The 22,062-nt window shown below is 38.7% G+C and overlaps 1 protein-coding gene across 1 annotated transcript; it reads right to left on the bottom strand.

The window, feature by feature from the left end:
* Nucleotides 1-9,574: 9,574 nt before the first annotated feature.
* LOC107048333 lies at nucleotides 9,575-10,840 on the bottom strand. Its single transcript, XM_015271473.1, has 2 exons — nucleotides 10,717-10,840; nucleotides 9,575-10,572 (listed from the first exon to the last, which is right to left on the bottom strand). The coding sequence occupies exons 1-2, from the start codon at nucleotides 10,838-10,840 to the stop codon at nucleotides 9,575-9,577; spliced, it is 1,122 nt and encodes a 373-aa protein (XP_015126959.1).
* Nucleotides 10,841-22,062: the final 11,222 nt, after the last annotated feature.

The raw sequence follows: 22,062 nt of genomic DNA on the forward strand, positions 1-22,062 counted from the left end.
GGGGGGGGGGGCTTGAACCCTGATGTAAATATAAGTAATACTAATAATAATAATAGTTATTATTTTTTCTTTTTTTTTTAGTACATCCGGTGGGCTTATTCAGGGCGGGTGGTGACTTTTACCGGGGGAGAGGGTCAACCGTAATGCAAATCCAAGTTATGGGAATAATAATAATAATAATAATAATAATGATTTTTTTTTTTTTTTTCATTACATCCGGTGAGGTTTTCTAGGGTGGGTGACGATGAGAGGGGACGTTCTGCCCTAATAGAAATTTAAGTTATTGATTTTTTTTCCCAATCGAATGATGATTTTTACGGTGGGGTGAAGAGGTTTAAGCCCTAATATAAACATAAATTATTGGAATCAATGTTTTTGTACCGAAAAATTAGTTGGGGTTTTTCAGAATGGGTAACGATTGAGGAGAGGAGGTTCAACACTGATATAAATATGAGTTATTCGCCTTTTTTTTCCAAGAAATTTCATGCGAGTTATTCAGGATGGGTAAAGGTGAGAAGAGAGGTTAAATACTAATATAAATATCAGTTCTTGGAATTTACCTTTCGGAATTTACCTTACAGTAATTTGGTGCCGATTTTCAGAGGTGAAGGGGTGAAACTCACCCTCATGAGAGAGTGGGGTGAAGTAGAACGCGGGGCAAAATGGGAGGATAGTGAATGTCGTTTTTCAAATACTGCTGGACCATTTTTATATCCTTAAGAGTTAAACGATCCTTAAGAATGTTTGGAATTGAGGGTCAAACGACGCTCACTGACAATCACGGTGAAGGGTCAAATGGTATTGTGGGTTGGATGATCTTCAAAGATATTTGAAATTGAGGGTCAAATGGTCTACAGGGTCAATCGACCCACAAAGACTTGTAGGGTTAAGGATCAAACAGGGTCCATGTTTCAAAATCTCCGTTAAGAAAACTTCGTCAAAAAAACTCGAAAATGAAAAAATTTGGATCAATTGAACCTCAAAAAGCTTGAAAAAACTTTTCAAAACTTCAGGGAAAACATGCAAAAAAAAAACAAAAATAGAGCATTAATGACCCTCAAATAGAGCACTAATGACGCAAACTTCTTAAAACTTCAGGGCAAAAATGAAAAAAAAAACACAAAAATAGAGCATTAATGAAAAATAGAGCATTAACGACACAAAAATACACTATAAAAACTCTTGTCTGAATTTCAGATACTTTTGTCCCATTTTTTAAGATAGAAATGTCACAGTTTTTAAGTAATCAAATGGGACTGAATTTCAGACAACTCATGTATCTTATGGTTAAGATACCTTACGAATCTTAATTTTTCCTAATTATTATTTTTTTGTCATTACTGATACTGCTGGAGGGGGGTCGAGTAAGGAGACGGACAGTGAGAGTGAGGGGGTGGGCAAGTAAGGGAGAAGGGGGCTCAGCCCCAATATTAATATAACTTAGCAAGGGGGAGGGGGTCAATCCTAATACAAATATAAGTTAATGAATTTTTTTTCTGATGGGTGGAGTGGGGGGCTAAGAAATTTGGTGAGATTTTTTTCGGAGTGCGTGAAGATGAGGGGGTTCAATCGTAATAGCAATATAACTTTTTGGAAATCTATTTTTTTTTTCAAATGAATTTGATGGGGGTTCCCAGGCTGGGTGAAAATTAGGGGGTTCAACCCCTCAAATATGAATATATTCAAATATAAATTATGAGATTTTCTAAAATCCCATATCAATATGTTCAAATATAAGTTATGGCATTTTTTTTTATAAATTGTCCCAAATATCGGAAATATCACATTCGAGGGGGTTTTGATATATTTGACATATTTTATAACTAGGGAGAGGGGTGGTTTACATAAAGGGGTCTAGGTGGGAGCAGGGCGTCAAAAGGGCGTAGGTAGATGAGGTTATATGTATTATTGACTCAAATATGGGGGAGGGTGAAATGACGTACAGGCTATCATACCCTAGGTGGTATGATAGTCGAATTAAAAATCGCGAAGAATCGATTTAAAACAAAACACAAAAAAAAGGATTAAATAATTCAAACACAGAATTGGATGGGAAAAAGCCGTTACGGCATAAAAAATCCAGATTTATTAATTATAAGGTAATAGATCGATTACAACTGCCAATGACACTTGTTTTTTCATACACATACACATACGCTACTACACTGCAATGTCTGTCCTAAGAACACAACGATGTGAACTGTCGGACGCAGCTATAGATAGGTAGACACACACACACACACACGCACGCGTGCCGATGATGCGAAGGGTGGGTTATGGAATCACACGTTGTGTGATTCCGAGACGATATTTTTCGTAATTAAATTACGACGATATGAGGTGGCCGTTGCACCACCTCCGATACGGTTTTAGATGAAGTGGCCGTTCGCCACTTCAAATAAAAAGGGGTGTAGAGGAAGCGGCACGTTGCACCACTTCCAATACGATTGGCGATGCACTACACTTTTAATCCGCTTGATTCGTATAAATTTCGCGAGGGATCAATGTAAGATTGAGGAGACTTATTTTTTAGATGTTTTGGGTTGACAAATTCACACTTTTTTATTAGTAGTGACACTGATTTCACACAAAAGATCGATTAGAACTTGAGTGCTCGAGTAGCGTCGGTCTGACTGTTACACGTGGTGCAACAGACTAGGTTGGGTTAGCGTCGGTTGGGCGCTTCCCCGCGAGAAACCAGCGAGTCGAGAGGGGGAAAAACTTGCAGCGGTGGCGCGGTGAACTAGATAGAAACTAGCATTCAGCCCGCGCGAAGATTTGAACGAGTTACGATGTAACATAGGGGGAGGTCTTATAGACGGCGGATTTTATTGAATGGTGATGCTATCAATGGGGAGATGGTTTTACATAAGAGGCTCTAGGTGTAGGGCAGGGCGTGAACTTATACGATTTCTTAGGGACAAAATGGGTATTTCGTGGACTCGTACGATTTCATAGGGGCAAAATAGGTATTTCGTTGACGTGTACGATTTTATAGGGGCAAAATGGGTATTTCGCGGACTTATATGATTCTAAAGGGATATGCGTATTTCGTGGATTTATACGATTTCATAGGGGTAAAATAGGTGTATCGTGGACTTACACTGCGAAAACTCCGACCTTACGAGCGGTATGAACCTAAGATCTAAGACCGTAAGTCCGGTAAATGGTCTTATAATCAGACTAATTTTCGATCTTAACATGCGATCTTACGGAATTTAAGATCGCTCAAGAGACTGACCATAGGAATAAAACCCCTTTCCGACCTAAAATTTCAAGATCGCAACTTTAAGATCGGAAACGGGGCTGATTTTAATATCTCTAGGTAGGTTTAAGTTCGGTGAGGTGTAAGATCGATTGACAACGTACGATCGATGCACCGAATAAGATCGAAAATGTAAGACCACTTTGGAGTGGTATCAGAAGCTTTACTAATCAATTGATAGATTGATTCATTAATCAATTAATCGATAGATAAATTTGCACAATCATTGACTTAATGGTTTATTGGGTTACTCATTCAATAAACAATTGATTTTCACCCTTGCGACCCTTAAATTTTGCCCCTTAGATTTGGCCCGGAGAATTTGACCGTCAGATTTTGATCCTTAATTGGAGTGGAGGGGCGGCCTCCGTTAGTTTCATTGAGTTTGTCATTGAAAAATTGGCGGGTTATGTACAAGCCCCCTCCCATACCCCCCCTCCCAATTTGGCAGTAAAAATGCGCTATCTCTCTTAGTGTCGGAGATGACTAATTTTTATTGAAAAAATCGAGGTGGAGGGGGGGGAGGTTGTAATCAATTCTCGGTGTTCAAACCCCACACCCCGCTCCACACCTCCCAATTCTTTAGTAAAAATACGCTATCTTCCTTAGCTTCGGACCCTTATAATTTGACCCTTGTGACCCTTAAATTTTGATCCTTATGTTTTGACCCGTGTATTCGCCATCTAAGAGAATTAGAATTTAGAGAGAAAAAATTTCCGCTTCACCCAACCGGGAGTCGAACCCGGGTCTCCCAGATATGCGCCGGGCACTCTTACTGACTATGCTACCGGTAACCACAGAAATTCACTCTCAAATTCACCTCATACACCGCCTAACCTCCTTTAGGCATTAAAGAATTCTAAGAGAATTAGAATTTAGAGAGAAAAAATTTCCGCTTCACCCAACCGGGAGTCGAACCCGGGTCTCCCAGATATGCGCCGGGCACTCTTACTGACTATGCTACCGGTAACCACAGAAATTCACTCTCAAATTCACCTCATACACCGCCTAACCTCCTTTAGGCATTAAGAGAATTCTTAGAATTCTTAGAATGTATTCGCCATCTCCGAAACTAAGGGAGATAGCGCATTTTTACTCAAAAATTGGGGTGGCTTGGGGGGAGCTTGAACACCGAGAATTCATGACAACTTTCCTCCCCCAACACTGCCAGTTTTCAATAAAAATTCGCTACCTCCGAAACTAAGAGAGATAGTGCATATTTACTGAAAATTGGGGCACGTGGGGGGGGGGGGGGGTTGTACACCGAGAATTCAATACAATTTGCGCCTCCTCAGCCCCTNGTAGGCCAGAGGGGAACGACCACTATACCCGTCGCTTCATCGCTCAAAAGTTTCCGGATTGTAGGTAAAATTAAGGCGAAGGGAGAAAATGCATAAAAGAAAAAATTTCCCCATTCGATGGTAAAAGCGTCGATTGAGAAAGCGAAGGGATCCCTGTGCCATGAACAGTAGCGATNCTCAGCCCCTTCACCCTACCGACCGCCCCCAATTTTTCAAGAAAAACCTCAATGAACCTAAGGGCGCCCCCTCAATTAAGGGTCAAAATCTAAAAGTGAAAATATAAGGGTCAAAATGTAAAGGTCAAAATATGAGGGTCAAAATCGAAAGATCAAAATCTACGGGTCACAAGGGTCAAAATCTAAGGGTCACAAAGGGTCATAAAAGGTTAGGGTTGAACCCTCCCCCTCCCTCGCCTCCCTGACAATCATCGGCATTGAATCATTAAAAATAACAGCAATCAGATCGAAAAACGAGCTCAGATTTTAAGATCAATTTGAGCAGTTAAACATTCGGACATTTCAGTCTTACGATTCCGACATATCGGTCTTACAATAAGACCGGAGTTTTTGCAGTGTATACGATTCCATAGGGGCAAAAAGGGTATTTCGTAAACTTATACGATTTTGTAGGGGCAAAATGGATATTTCGCAAACTTATACGATTTCTCATGGGGGGGGGGGGTTTATTGATAATTTACAACCAAAAAAATTGAATCGGTGAGTTTTTCGAAAATATCTCCGGAAGTAAGGGAGGTAGCAAATTTTTATTGAAAGTTTGGGGTCAGGGGAGCGGAGAAAGGAGTTTTATCAAGTTCTCGATAAAAAAAAAAACTCCTCGCCACGAATTATATTTCACAAAATACCCATTTTGCTCCTATGAAATTGAATAAGTTCATGAAAGAACCATCTTGCCCCTATGAAATCGTATGAGTCCACGAAAATCCTAGTTTGCTCATATGAAGTCGTATAAGTGCGAGAAATACCCATTTCGCCCCCATGAAATCGCATAAGTTCACGATCGATCCATTTTGCCCCCATGAAATCGCATAAGTTCACGAAATACTCATTTTGCCCCTATGCAATTGTATGAGTTCATGAAATACCCATTTTGCCCTTGAGAAAATCTATGATTGTGCAAAATACCCATTTTATCCCTATGAAATTCCATAAGTTTACGAAATACCCATTTTGCCCCTAAGAAAGCGTAGGAGTTGACAAAAAACTCATTTTGCCCCTATTAAATAATATAAGTTCACGAAAAACCCATTTTGTCTATATGAAATTGTATGAGTTCATGAAATATCCATTTTGCCCCTATTAAATCGTATAAATCCACGAAAAACCCATTTTACGCCTATGAAATTCCAGAAGTTTACGGAATACCCATTTTGCCCCTATCAAATCGTATGAGTCCACGAAAATCCTATTTTGCTCATATGAAGTCGTATAAGTGCGAGAAATACCCATTTCGCCCCAATGAAATCGTATAAGTCCACGAAAAACCTTTTTTGCCCCCATTGAATCGCATAAGTTCACGAAACACCCAATTTGCCCCTATTAAATCGTATAAGTTTACGAAAAATCCATTTTACCCCTATGAAAATCCATAAGTTTACGAAATACCCATTTTGTCCCTATTAAATCGTATAAGTTCACGAAAAATTGTACGATCAAACGAACTTACCTGTAAGTGAAGTTCGATCGTGATTATATGAAGAGCCTCGTCGAGAGATTTTAAAATACAAGTAGTAGCCCGCCAGTGCTACGTGGACCCACACATCTCCAAAGAGTAAAGGAAAAAATCGGTCGTGGCACCTCTAGCGGCGCCCCACCCATACTTCATTAGTTTAAAGTAACGCGGATTATATAAAAATTGGAGACGGGTATGGGTGATGATAATGGGAGGGACTCAATCTCTCGACGAAGCTCTTCATATAATCACGATCGAACTTCACTTACAGGTAAGTTCGTTTGATCGTACAATTATATTCGAGCCTCGTCGAGAGATTTTAAAATACAAATAGATGTTTAGAGAATATCAACCAATTTTTATTATTATTATTATTATTATTATTATTTTTTTTTTTTTTATCACAGCCAGCACTCATTTATACATGAGTGGGGAGAATAACAAAGCTTACACAACGAAGAATAGAAACATTTTCGGAACGAGAAATAACTTGATGATAATCTATCGATTATTCAGAACGGCTCTAGCAAAAGAGCTCTCGTCTGCCACGCAGGGACGATTATAAAAACGAACAAATACGTTGGATCTGTCTGACCAACCGGCTGTACTCCGAATGACATCGAAACTGATACCTCTGGTAGCTGCTGCTGAAGTAGCTGCATGCTTTGTGCTATACGCAGAAAATCTTGAGATGTCCACCCCCGATTTATCAAGACATGCTTTTATCCATCGAGCCAAAGTTTGGGGTGAAACTGCACCGTAGGGTTTCTTGAGAGCAATGAAAAAATTTGAAATATCGCCCCTAATACTTTCAGTCCGGGACAGGTAAGAGAGGACGGTACTTGCTACACAAACTTGTGGCCTTTCACTTAAAAAAGGGAGAATCAAAAGGGGTTGGTCCTTGCCAATTCTTGAAGTCTTGATCCAGTCCGGTATTTTAATCTCTAGATTTTGAGCCCTTCGTTGGATATTTTCCAACTTGATTAGAGAGAATGTCTGTAGCCTATGAGCTGTGGCTAACGCTAGAAGAGTCACTGTCTTCTCGCTGAGAAGAGTCATGTTTAGTTCATCATTTTTTGGCAGGGATTCTAGGTACGACAAGACGCACTCCGGGTCCCAGGTGTGAGAGTATCTTGGTTTAGGTGGACGCAGCTTGGCCACACCTTTGAAAAAACGTAGGACTGCTGGGTCCTTGCCTAAATCCATATCGGCGATTAAGGAGAGTGCAGAACGGGTAGAATTGAGGGAGCCATATGCTACTCCACGTTCAAACTCTTCGGTTAAGAACTCGAGCACTACTGGACCTGATACAGCAAAATACTCGATGTCTCTGCTTTGGCAAAAATCCCACCATTTGTGGAGTCCGGAGTTGTACTGTTTGTGGGTTGATTCCGTGATTGACTGAGTCATGATGTCTGCTGTTGTTGGAGAACAACCTTTCCTGATGTAGGCTTGCCGGATAATACTCCTGCCACCAGGGTAAGCTGGCAAGCTAGAGGATGGATTATCGATCTGCAAGGAGAGAGTAAAAGATCACTCGAGGGTTTAAATTTTATTGGTTTTCCCTCCAGAGCAGATAGAAATAAGGGGTACCAGGGCTGTGTAGGCCAGAGGGGAACGACCACTATACCCGTCGCTTCATCGCTCAAAAGTTTCCGGATTGTAGGTAAAATTAAGGCGAAGGGAGGAAATGCATAAAAGAAAAAATTTCCCCATTCGATGGTAAAAGCGTCGATTGAGAAAGCGAAGGGATCCCTGTGCCATGAACAGTAGCGATCGCATTTTGCATTGATGCGTGAAGCAAAAAGATCAACCTCTGGTCTGCCAAAACGTCGTACTAGTTGTTTAAAAACATCATCTGCTAGCTGCCATTCCGTATCAATATTAATGACCCTGGATTCGCGATCTGCCTCAACATTCTCCTTCGAAGGAATGTAGGAGGCAAAAATCCAAATATCTCTAGCCTCACACCACTGCCACACCAAACGAGCCAAATTATAAAGGTGAGGAAACCTAGTACCCCCCATGTTATTAACATAGGCGATGGCGGTGGTATTGTCGACGCGAAGTAAAATCTCACAATGAGACAGGTCATGAGCGAAACTGCAAAGAGCTAGGTGAATTGCTAAGAGCTCCAGATAGTTGATACTATATCGTCTCTCTTCTGCAGACCATAAGCCTCTAGCAGTCTGTCCTCCACAGGATGCTCCCCAGCCTGTGAGCGATGCATCGGTAAAAATCGTCATTTTAGCTTTTCTCGACCTGATAGGACTGGAGCAGGATAAGACATGTGCTTTCCACCAGTCGAGGTCTGACTGCAAAGAATGAGGAATGACCATTTGCTGGTCGAAATCCCCATCATTAACTATCAAACAAGACTGTTTGGCCCTCTCCAATGATTTTGTGTAAAGCATTCCATAGGCTGACGCCGGGCAAATCGATATCAAAGAGCCTATCAAGCGAGCAAAGACTCTGATGGTGTATTTTTTACCTGGTTGAATACGATCCAATAACTCTCTAATTGCCAGTCGTTTCTTTTGAGGAATTTCAAGGCATAACTTATTAGAATCAATCACAAAACCAAGGTATTCAATTCGATTGGTAGGGACCAGAGAACTCTTCTCGAAATTAATGGAGAAACCTAAACTAGACAACAGATCGACCGTCTGTTGAGCATTAGAGTAACATTCTTCCACAGATGGAGCGATACATAAAATGTCATCTAAATATATAGACGATACTAGGCCTTTCCCTCGAAGATACCCCATCACTGGTTTCATGATTTTAGTAAAAACATGAGGGCTAGTAGCTAGACCAAAAGGTAAACAAGTGAACTGGAATAATTTACCACGGAAATAAAAACGGAGGAACTTCCTATGATCTGCACATATAGGCACTGAAAAATAGGCGTCCTTCAGGTCAATTTTCGCCATGAAGGCACCCTGTGAAATCAATTTAACTACTGTCCTCATGTCTTCTAATTTAAAGTGAGGGGGTACTATGAACTTGTTAAGTTTCTTGAGATTAAAAATGAATCTCTTCGAGCCATTCGATTTATCCACCAGGAAATAAGAAGAAATAAATTGATCATCACAGGGGGTACATAGTTCAATTGCTCCCAAATCTATCAGCCTTTGTACTTCATTACCCATGACTTTCCCCTCTAGTTCAGAGAGAATCGGCTCTGGAGGAATACTGGATTGAGCAGGGGATGACTTGAAGGGGATTTTATAGCCCTTCACCCACTCCAGAACGAAGGTATCCGTGCAAATACTTCCCCACATTGGTATGAAGTTTTTGATATTACCAGCAAGGACTCTTACCACTTCTTTGCTTCCTGAGCATTGCTTGGGGCTGTTGGAGCTGGAACTTGACTCTTGGGGGGACGGGCTGGTGGCTTGCGATTGTAGGAATTGCTGGGGTAGCTGTTGCTCCCTCGTGGATTCCCTCGAGGTCTTGTGCCCGCTTGTGGTCTCCTGAACTTCACAGGCGGGCCCTTCGGGTTTAAAGAATTTTTCTTTGGAAGAGCTGGAGTAACTTTCAAGTCTTGACTCAGTTTGGACAAGGTCTTGACTTCTTTCACCTTCTCTGAGAGATTGGATCCATACAGTTGGTGATCCGGTGAAGTGGCTTCCAAAACATCACGAACCTGTTTATTGAGGCTCGGTGAAATAAACGCTCTTCTGGTTGAAGAAAAACCTCGATGGATTTGAGTCATTAGTTTTCCTGCATCGCAAAGTTTTTGTAGGAGATCTAGTTTATCGACCTCCTCGTTTTGAAGGAGATCGGAGATTGCAGTCCCCAGCGCGACTAGAGCCGAGCCTGTCAGATTTTGTGAAGCACAAAATTTTTTGTCTCTCTCAATCAGAGCATCTGTTGAGATAGCTAAAATCTCAGGATTCAGTTTTGGAGCTTCGAATTGACATTTTGTTGACGAGCGTGGATAACTGTTCATTAGTTTATCCAAAACCTCTTTCTCCAGGGGTTTTGTCAACCAAAATGTCCAACGAGCCTCCAGCTCACCCTCGAGGGATACTTCTAGCTCCTGGGACTTCGATGGGTCAGCGCCCAAAACTTCCAACACCTCAGGATCCAGGCTCGAGGCCTCATTCTCCAGATTTACAATGACAGGCTCATCCTCTGGAGGAACCGTACCCTCAGGGGGCTGTGTTGAAATGATCGTCTCTGGGACCGATGCGTCTGGCGCGAATATGAGAGGTACAGGAGGCGATTGGGTCTTTTCATCATTCTTGGGAATGTCAGACGCCTTTGAGGCAGGTGATGTCAAATTCCCATTCTCCTGATTTTCTTTGTCCTCTGAAACACGAGGACATAGATAGAAGTTAAATAATGAGTCATTCCTTGAGGATAAGCTCAAACTTCTAACGGCCTCGGACGATTGAGGCTTTGTCTCTAGGATCGAGCCAACGTCCTCGACGGCCATGTTGAGGTTAAACTTACCACGAGAATCGCCGGTTGACTGTCCAAAAAGACGCTGAACCTGATCATTCAATTTTTGAACTTTCCGAAAAATTTCAGCCTTCTCATCGCGATCCTCATGACGTCTCTTTTTATGTTTACCCATAATAGACAACAATATAAATAAAAAACTTTGTTAAACTTTGGAAAATAAATAATAAAATAAAAAACTCTGGAAATTGCGTGTGATCCACTCGTGCACACACGAAACAATGAAGTATGGGTGGGGCGCCGCTAGAGGTGCCACGACCGATTTTTTCCTTTACTCTTTGGAGATGTGTGGGTCCACGTNTTGGAGAACAACCTTTCCTGATGTAGGCTTGCCGGATAATACTCCTGCCACCAGGGTAAGCTGGCAAGCTAGAGGATGGATTATCGATCTGCAAGGAGAGAGTAAAAGATNATACTACTTGTATTTTAAAATCTCTCGACGAGGCTCGAATATAATTCATTTTGCCCCTAAGTAATCGTACAAGTTCACACCTTGCCCCACACCTAGACCCCTACTGTAAAACTCCACATTGATAACACCACCATTCAATAAAATCCCCCCATATATAAGGCTTCGATCCCCCGTCCCCCCCCCCTAATTTAAGTAAATAATACATATGATCTTTATGTAAATACGCCCTTTTCACACCCTACTCCACACCTCGATTCCCTCATGTAAACCCTCTCCCGATTGATAAAACCTCCATTCAATAAAAGCCCCTCCGTATATAAGGCCTTCCCCCTCCTCTCGCCGCCCAATTCGAGTAAATATATATGACCCTCATGTATATACGCCCTTTTGACACCGTACCCCATACCTAGACTTCCTTCGGTGAAACCCTATCCCTATTGATAACACCACCATACATAAAATTCCCTGTATACACGGAAAAAAATAAATCGGTAAAAGTCTTGCGATCGCAAGGAATTTCCCGAAGATTCCAAAAAGCTTCATTGTTTCTCGTGCATGAAAAATGGGGATCCTCGGGAAACTCCTTGCGATCGCAAGACTTTTACCGATTTATTTTTCTCCGTGTATAAGACTCTTCCCCAGCACCCCCTGGATATCGCTACCACCATGTATAGTCCTACCTCCCCCCCCCTCAATTCTCTTCTTTGTAAAATACCCCCTCAAAAAATAAAATAAAAACATTTTCTCGATTTCAGAAAATATTTTTTCTAAAATTAAATATATTTTGGTTTAATATTAATCCCAATTTTGATCATTAATGTTAAACGATTTTTCTCTAAAACTTAGGAAAATTCCTAGATTTTAGAAACCTGAAGGTCAGAAACCACGATTTATAAAATCTAGAAACTTTTTTCTAAAACTTAACCACTTTTTTTCGGTGTGTAAATACATTTTTGAATAAGACTTGTAAAGTTTCTTAAACTTTACTACTGAATTGATGCACATATCTTATATTCCCAATGGGTCTTAAACCGTATGTAACTAAAAGCACCTGGACTATCGGAAATTCAGATCTCTTTCATATCTTAAATTATCGATCTTATTATTTAAGATATCACAGCTATCTTAAATAAAATATAGAAAATACTTAATTTTTGTAAGATACTATCATTCAGATACGATATCCAACTTAATTTAGGACTCCTAATCCTACTTGCCCTCTGAATACTGAATTTCAAGAACGCTTTCAGTAGGGAGTTTTTGTAGTGTACTACCACTATTATGTAATGTTCGGCCCTATTTTTAAAATGTTCGATTGATTTTCAAATAATGAAAATGATTTGCAATAACCAAAATGTTTTCATTTATACGAGCCATTTCCCCCCTTATAGAAAATTCCGGGGTCTGTCCCATAATAAAATCTCAGAAAATCCCAAAACCGTAATAAAACCTTAGAAACTCCCAACACCCTAATAAAACACACCTACAGACCTTTCCCCTGACGTCCCAACCCGAAATCTCGTCCGCTCTCACCTCACAACCTAGAGTCCCCTCATGCCCAAATATGGCCATGCGTCCATCTCCCCTCCACTTTTCCTTTGCACCCTCAGCACTTCCGAGGGTGCAAAGGAAAAGTGAGAACAAAACTGCGGACTTCCCTAATTTTTAGGCAGTTATAATTTCTGCATGATAAGCAGAACATGTAACCAAAATCTCTCGAATAGAGTTGTCCAAGTTGTCACACGGCTTTATAGTCGATCAATTAATCATTCCTTAAATAAATAACAGTTTTATTTGAATAATAAGTTTGTATATATGCATTCATTTAACGGAATCTAACAACCGCATTTTGAAGAAAAGCCTGCTATACCGTTCCCCAATAAATATGAAGCTTTGCTGGGCATCGAGGGGGGGGGGCAGTCAATACGACCGAAAAACCGTCGTTACCACCTCACCTCACCGCCAAAATCGTCCTGGAAAGGTCGAAAATTAAAGGGGGATTTTCTCCTTTAAGAACATTCCCAGGTTTATATTCTTCGCAATTGAATGGTGTAAAGGAAGTATTAGGGGTTTACCTAGTGAAGAAATAAAATTCTGGATCCGTGCTTGTTTTTCCCTGGGAAATTTTTCTTTTAGTTTTTCGGTGGATATGGTGACGTGCGATGTGGATTCAATAAGCGTTAAGCATTATCTAGAAATCCTAATCCATTAAATTGATCGAGTTACTCCAACTTTCAGACGAAATTACTTCGCAGAAGTCTCGAAAACTATTAAAATCTACCGTCAATTCGAGAGAGCAGTGATTACAATCCACACTCTTCAGTGCCCAAAATTCTCAGTGAATTAATTAACTATCTTTCAAAAGAGCTGTGATGACAGGCCAGACTCTTCGGGATCTATAAATTCTGTTCTTTAAATTATAGAATAAGATACACAATTTACATCATACTTCAACCGTCAAACCGTGGAATTCAACCTTCAACTTCCGATTCAACTTTCAATTTCCGAGGGTCCATACAATCAATTGTATTGGAAAATCTGCCGTCCAGAGGTGGAAATGACTTTATGAATGAACAGGTAAACAAAGCTGTTAGTGACTAATTCAGCTTGTTCAAACATTCAGTGTGAGACGCATGACACGCAGCGCATTGCGAATAGTTTTCAATAGTGGTCCAAGTGATTTTTTTGCATTTTCAATTTTTGTTCGGTATCATGGATAGAAAAAAAAACCAAAGGCGGTAGATCAAGACCTACGAGGGATGGAAGGAAGTTCAATCGCTCTAAGAATAAGTATGAAATTGAAAGAGGCACTACGAAATTATTGGGTGCTGCAACTCGCAAATTGCAGGGTGAAAATTATTTTGATATTACCCCAGATACAATAATCGGTTATCGACTTTTGAAATTTTGCAGTGTTTTTGTAGCACTTGCATATTATGTGTCGTGTAAAAATTGTGGTGGTGAAGTCGAATTTGGAGAACGTAGCACGCGTGGTCTAGGATTTAAATTGGAAGTGAAATGTGATCCTGTGTCTATTGACTCCTGTCCACTGATTAATAATGCCTATGAAGTGAATACACGATTCGTTTTTGCGTTACGATTAGTCGGAATAGGCTTGACTGGAGCTGAAAAATTTGGTGCGTTCATGGATCTACCGCGGCCTATCTTTCATATTTTTTATGACCAAATAGTGGGATATATTTGCACCGCGTCGAAAATTGGATGTGACCTATCACTTTCACAAACAGCGAAGGCTGAGGTGACTACTATGGAGAAGGCAACAGGTATTGACAACGTTAATGAAATCAGTGCATCTGGAGACAGAAGTTGGAAGAAGAGAGGATTCTAATCGTTGTATGGGATTGCATCTCTAATAGGCGTCTACTCTGGAAAAATTGTGGATGTTATCATGAAAAGTAGTTCATGCCTAAGATGTGCGTAGATACTTCCCATGAAAGGAACACCTAAATATGATGAATTGTTTGAAAAACACTCTGAAAAATGCAGATTGAATCATGAAGGCTCTGCTGGAAAAATGGAAGTGGATGGAATTGTGGGAAAGTTCAAGCGGACCGAGACTTTACACAATTTGAAGTACACGAAGTATATCGGAGACGGTGATACTAAAACCTACAAAGGGGTGGTTGCTGCTGCTCCATATGGCAACAAACCTGTCGTAGAAAAAACGAAGACGTCCATCATGCGCAAGGGCCCTGAAAATTTCCGGCCCTGAAAAAATCCGTAAAAGGGTTGGGCGGCAAAGGAAGATTGACGGATACTCTTATCAGGGAAATGTCCACTTATTATGGTTTGACTATTCGACGAAATGCAAACAACACCATAGAAAACATGTATGATAATATTTGGGCCACTTTGCATAATAAAACATCGACTGAAGAAAATCCTCAACATTTTTTGTGTCCAGAGGGCCCGCACCCATGGTGCCGTTTTCAACAAGCTGTCGCAAATGGCACCCTTGACTCTTATGTCGACAAAACTCCGATTCAAGAAGATGTTCCAGAACTATTAATACATACCAATATATGAGGAATTATCGAAAGAGGAATTATTGGAACGCTGTCTACGGATTTACTCACAAAATAATAATGAGAGTTTCAACTCTCTGTCTCAATTGCTCTTTTCATCTTAACTCTTATTTTTAATGATGGTATGAAAGCTGTGATGAAGGTTTTCGACCATCTGGGTGTGAAAATTGGTCCAGTGATGTACGAATACTGCAAAGGAAGAGATGCGACTCGCATTGCGACCGCTGAAAGCCGTTCTTCGAGTTCGTCTACGAAGAACCGTTCTAAAAAATCGAAAGATGCTACTGATAATGAAGGAAGCCATGGAAAAGATCCATATTATGGTCCTGGAATTGATGAAGTATGGTGAGTGGAATAATGATTCTTTTGTGTAAGTAAAAATCTCTCCGTAACCGTCCGTACGCTGGGCAGAGCGGTTTCGATGCGGGTGGTCACGCTGGAAAACTTTGACCGCGTTTTGCTCGGAACATAGTATTTCGTTCTAAAAACCGCAATATACTAAAATCGAATTGCTTAATAGCTATAATTTGCATACGAGTCGATTCGTCTCCTATTGAGCTATCGTCTAGCGTACGCATTTTATTCTATGTTTAGAATTTATTTGTGATAGCCCTTTCTACGGTCATTCGACGAGGCCTCCATGAGGCGGCTTATTAAACGATTTCGATATTTTCTGCACAATAAGGAATTTTTTAAAATCCCTACGCTTAACGTTGGACGATGTCTTCTCATAGATAAAAATGAACGATTATTTTGTTTCAGATGATCTCATTCAAAAATATCGATGATTTTTGTTGCAGAAAAGACCTCGACGTCATAATTTATAACTTTGTTAATAATGAATACCTTTTGATAAAAAAATATATTTGTGTTATTTGATGTTTATTTTAAATGTTTCCCATTTGCAAATCCTTATTTCCTTCATCACATCGGGAAAAAAAATCAGAAATGAAGTCATTTTTGCGATCTCCCACAGTGGCTATTCCCCTTAATGTAAATAGCAAAAAATATGAATAAATCCAATCATTCAACTAAATCAATTCAAAACTGTTTAATTTTTACACGAAGGAGACTATTGAGCGTCTTACTATAATTAAATAAATCTCAAAACCGATAAATCTTTCATTTATCTTATAGTTCTCACGTGTTTTGCCCTGTCTTTAAATTAATAAAAAATTAGTCATTCGACGCTGGACTCTTACTCCGGACATCGCAACTCCAATGTCTAAAATCTAAAAATAGTGAATACCGATGACAGACATATCAGCTATTCCCACAGGCAGTTTTTTCCTCTCTTTTATTCTATGCCTCCACACGATTTGTACTCACATCATAATGCGCCCACAGAATTTCCCCAATATGTTAACCAATGTTTCAGCATTGTGTGTCGAATGTTGGTTGCGAGCGTTCGGCTCCTTCCTAGGCACAATGAGACAACCCAGTGTGAGCCACAACTAAAGACGATGAACCTTCAAGGCCGCCGATCATGCCAATAAACCGGCGCTTGAACCGTGCATTTTCTTTATGATTCCCTAGCTCAGGTCGTGGATTTTTTAGTCTGGGGGTAGAAAGAAGGCCCATGAAGAAACCTCTCTCCGAGCATGTACGCGACGTTCGACGCGCACTCAGTCTGTCTCACTTTATTCGCCATAACTCTCAGTGAGATGCATCCCACCATTGGCCTTGGACCAAGTCGACGTACTCATCGAACGATCGGGGGCCTGTGTCGACCTGCCTCTCAGTCATCAGGAAGTTCATTCCACTCATTAGAATAACAATAGTAAGTGAATAGTTCACGGATTAAAAAGGGGAAGTGAAAATTGTTCCAAATATATGCGAAAATTGAATGAAAATTGCTCTTTGTAGTCCTGAATTTTTAAGAATGTCATGTGAGAAAGGGCTGTAACTCCACGTATTATAATTTTTACTATTACTTCGATGGTTCCTAAAGGGATCTACGTAACTCAAAGTTTTCCCCAACCATGTAGTCCAATATTTCATTCGGAATTTAAGTATCTCGAGAATATTGATTGAAGTTTTGTATGTCGGTGGGGGTGATAGAGTCTAAGTATTTCCACGGAAAGTCAGAAATACGTATCTCAATAATTCTGATTACATACTGTCTACACAGAGAAAAAAATGGAAATTCAAGATTTTTTTTCTCTAGATTCTAGAATCTGCAGTTTAGAACTTGCATCCGGCTAAAATTTAGGAAAAAAACAAATTTTAGAAAATAAATAAATGAAATTAATCAACCAAAATATGATGGTTTCAAGGCAAAAATATTCTGGACTCTGTCGAATTAGGCGATTATGTTTCCCTCATTAGCACATTTTTAAAATAAAAGGCATTTTGGAAATTTTGAATTGAACCTTTGAAAAAATGGAAAAAAATTGTACTAAAAGGTTGGGCTCAGATGATTCAGCATCATCTGAAACGTGCAGATTCACTATCCCCTAAAGTGAACAATTCTTCTTAGAAAGAAAAATATTTCAAAAAATGCAACTTTAGAATCGAAGTTTCTAGGATTTAATAAAAAGAGACATGGAATTTATCGGGAGAATTTCAGATTGAAGGAAAAAATGGATGTAAATAAGAATAATACGGATCATTTCTAGAATTTTTTCTATAAAAATAATTCGATATGATGGTTCAGTTTATCATTCTTCGAAGGATAAATTTAACCATGATGAATTGATCAATTTCATGTTTTTTTTTCTCTGTGTAATCGATTACTTCATCCGCTTAATTTCAATTTCCTGTGTAGAGCTCTTGCGGATATTCTACTTTTCATTTCGCTCGAAGTATCGATGTATCATCGAATTGTATATGGAAACTCCCTGGGCTCGGTCCCCTCCACTCCACAGGATTACCTCCACTTCGGCTATGAAATAGAAAAAAATGGGAGTTCTACCATGACATGTTGCAGTATTAGTTCATGTGTTGGCTCTGTAAATTTGATCACACACAGAGAGAATCTATATTTTTCGTTCGTTCGTTTATTCATTTGTTATTAACTTTCAATTGTCTTGTTTTTTCCTTTTTGGTTCCTAAATCGAACAATTGTTTTTGCTGACATAGAAACTTAATCTTCAAATGATTATTCATGATTTAAAAAGCCAGAAAATGATCCTTTGAAAACATCTCTGCCAGTGAAATATTCTACCCACATGGAAATATTTCTATCAGATAAATATAAATTCGATATAAATTAACAAGATGAAAAATATGTATGAAATATATTCATGATATGTGAGAGATATTCTAAATTGAGCGATTTTATTATACCTAGGATAAATAGTTTAATGAGGAAAAATCAACTAATCAAACATGGAGAAATAAAATGAGTAATTCAAGTTTATTCATTAGTTGACTCATTGGGGCAGAACGGGGTAAAACGGAATAGTGGGGTAAAATCTACAGCGACGTAAAGTGAACAACAAGATAAAATTGATATGCTTTTAAGGCGAATACCAATTATTTCAGCTTGAGATACAAATGATGGGGAGAAATAGGATATGTCTACCATTCTAATCAATTTCATTTTTCGCAATAATGAGAATATTCGATTTTTTTCTAACGTAAAATTTTGCGGTCTCCAGAAATTCATTCATTTATCCAACAATAAAAATTACGCTTATGACTAAATAAGTGATTATATCAATTAACACAATGATAAGTTAATTCAAGCAATTATTGTTCTAAGTAAATTGTAATTAAATTAAGCATGCCGTAAGTCAAATTAGCAATTAATTTTGAGATTATAGGAAGATGTTATCGAATTAAAAAAAGTTGGTATTTTTCCACCAGAAAAAATCCAATGAGTTAACAGTATTGAATATCACAAATCCCGTTTAATGTGACATACAAAAGCCTCAATTTAAACATTGTTTGCACTCGAGAAAATGGTATTCAATATATTAACTTCCCGACCCGAAATGAGGAAGTTATTGTAATGACCCCGAAAATCAAAAGTTGAAAATCAATGATATTTACACGTTTCATGACTCCTCGAATCTTTCTATAATGTTTTCGAACACATGTCCATTTGTGTGTGTGTGTGTGTGTGTGTGTGTGTGTGTATGTGCGAATGTATGTGACGCAAAAAATTTTGAGCTACGATTTCTCTTCAAGGAACAGTGCACTGTGAAATTTTTTTTTTCAATCGACGCATCTCCATGTAACTTAGAACTGATTAGTTTTTGAAGACAATCGACTCAGCGGTTCTTCAGTTATTTGCAAAAAACATGTGAAAAAACGTCAAAAATTATGTTTTTTTTGCCAAATTTGGCTATTTCTCCTGGAGAAATGATGCGATTTGAATTATTTTTCATGCAATCGATGCGTCTTTGTGTACAGTATATCTGACTGAATTGAAAAAGAAATCGTCTCAGCGGTTATTAGTTATTTCAAAAATAATACTTCTGATTTTTTTCTACTCGAAATTCTTGACATGGAAAACGTTAAAAATTCTGAAAATTGAAGGAATTAAGTTGAGAAAACAACACCAAAAGAAATAAAAACAAGAATCTCAATGGATAATTGGGTTGTTGCATGAATTTTTTTTATTAAAAAAATGATGAAATACGAACATGGGATGAAAAATATTAGATATGTATTTTTTTATTTTGGAAGACAATGAAAAATCAAGAACTTATAGCCAATTGAAGAAACGTTGAAGTTATGACGTCACAGTGGTTCGTATATGAGCGTTTTGGCGTGACGTCATAAGTNGCCAAATTTGGCTATTTCTCCTGGAGAAATGATGCGATTTGAATTATTTTTCATGCAATCGATGCGTCTTTGTGTACAGTATATCTGACTGAATTGAAAAAGAAATCGTCTCAGCGGTTATTAGTTATTTCAAAAATAATACTTCTGATTTTTTTCTACTCGAAATTCTTGACATGGAAAACGTTAAAAATTCTGAAAATTGAAGGAATTAAGTTGAGAAAACAACACCAAAAGAAATAAAAACAAGAATCTCAATGGATAATTGGGTTGTTGCATGAATTTTTTTTATTAAAAAAATGATGAAATACGAACATGGGATGAAAAATATTAGATATGTATTTTTTTATTTTGGAAGACAATGAAAAATCAAGAACTTATAGCCAATTGAAGAAACGTTGAAGTTATGACGTCACAGTGGTTCGTATATGAGCGTTTTGGCGTGACGTCATAAGTTCGACGTTTTACGATTTGTTCATTTTTTAAAAATAGAATTGCAACAGATCTGTTCGGAAGCATACTACCAATGGAATTGGAAGAAATGCAGGAATGTCAAGACTAATAATGCGTAAAGTAACGGACACATGCCTTCTGTCGGATAGGCTCGGCCCCCTGCTTGTTTTTTTAATGAACAGAAAAAGAGGAATCGGTCGGGAAGTTATTGGTTCGATCTATAATGGGTCACGCCCAATTCCATCAATCCCTACCGGTCAGACACCAACGAGGGAGCGAGCGAAGCGAGCGACCGGGCCTGATTTTTTATCAATGTAATCATCTTGTACGGATACGAATTTTCGATCAATTTTCGTCTACCATTATCTTAGCAAAAAAAAAGTTGAAAGACCATTTATTTTCAAATATATTACATAAGTTAGAAGAAAATGAGTTGAAGAGAAGGCCCCTAAAAAATAGTCTCTCGCCATTTATCTCATAATTAACATGAAGTAAACAGAGAGAATTCATCTTTTAATATTTGTCTCCTGACCTTTATAGCCCTTAGGCAAACCAGAATATAAACATTATTTATCTCATGATATATTTTCGAACAAATTTGAGAAATGAAAAAATCTATTCATTGATGAGTTAATAAATTGCTAAATTAATTGATCAATGCACAACTTGGCAGATTAATACATTTTTTTTAAATCGCACGTTGACACTTGATTTTTCAGAAATATCTCAAAATGTCCAATACGTTATTTGGCTTGAATGCCTAAACGGCTTACAATGCTCAAATTTGATACACACAGCCTAATTCCAAAGTATTGAATCGGAAGCGAACTTACTCAGAATATATTCGAAATATATTCACGATGTTCTATAAATATATGGGAAGTATACTAAGAGTAAATCCGTCACCTATCGCAACCATAGACGCTCGTGTTGTATTCTGTATGGATTACTTACGTATTCCGGACATATAAATTGTAATGTATTTCATCTATATATGCCATGTATATAATGGATATCCATATATGGAATACATCCTCGATAGGTGCATATGGTTTGAGATATATCTCAGGTACAAAAGGCAAATGTCACATAAATATAGGTTTCAGGTATCTCTATTTTCTACACCAAATCTATATATCCGAACATACATGACATACATTTCCCATCTATTTATACTTGGAATATATACTCGGATATCTCGGGATATAAAAATTTCAAGGCGGGTAAATAACTTACCTAACAATTGGGCGTAAGCTTAGTTTTGAGGTTTTCGCGGCTATTATTAATGACATTATTGGCTTCCGGATGGATGCCGCGTTTGGTTTCAGCATTGTGCCGACGTTTCGCAAACAATGCAGTCTGCATCTTCAGGGCTATGAGCTCCGATTCTGAGCTTCGATGTTTGGGGGTTATCCTTATATATCTTCCCCTGTGACGGCGAGGGAAGGGGAAGGGGGGTTAGCCAATCGCATGGTTTTAATTGATCAGCTGGTCAATTAAAAATATTTTAAAAAATTTAAGAAAAAATTGAAAATTAAAAATTAAAAAATTTTATTAATTGACCAGCTGATCAATTAAAACCACACGATTGGCTAACCCGCCCCCCTTCCCCTTCCCCCACCGACACAGGGGAAGACATAAGGATAACCCCCAATCATCGGAGCTCAGAATCGGAACTCATAGCCCTGAAGATGC

This window comes from Diachasma alloeum, unplaced genomic scaffold (assembly GCF_001412515.2).
Source record: "Diachasma alloeum isolate Michigan unplaced genomic scaffold, Dall2.0 Dall_scaffold_00187, whole genome shotgun sequence".
NCBI classification, from domain to species: Eukaryota; Metazoa; Arthropoda; class Insecta; order Hymenoptera; family Braconidae; genus Diachasma; species Diachasma alloeum.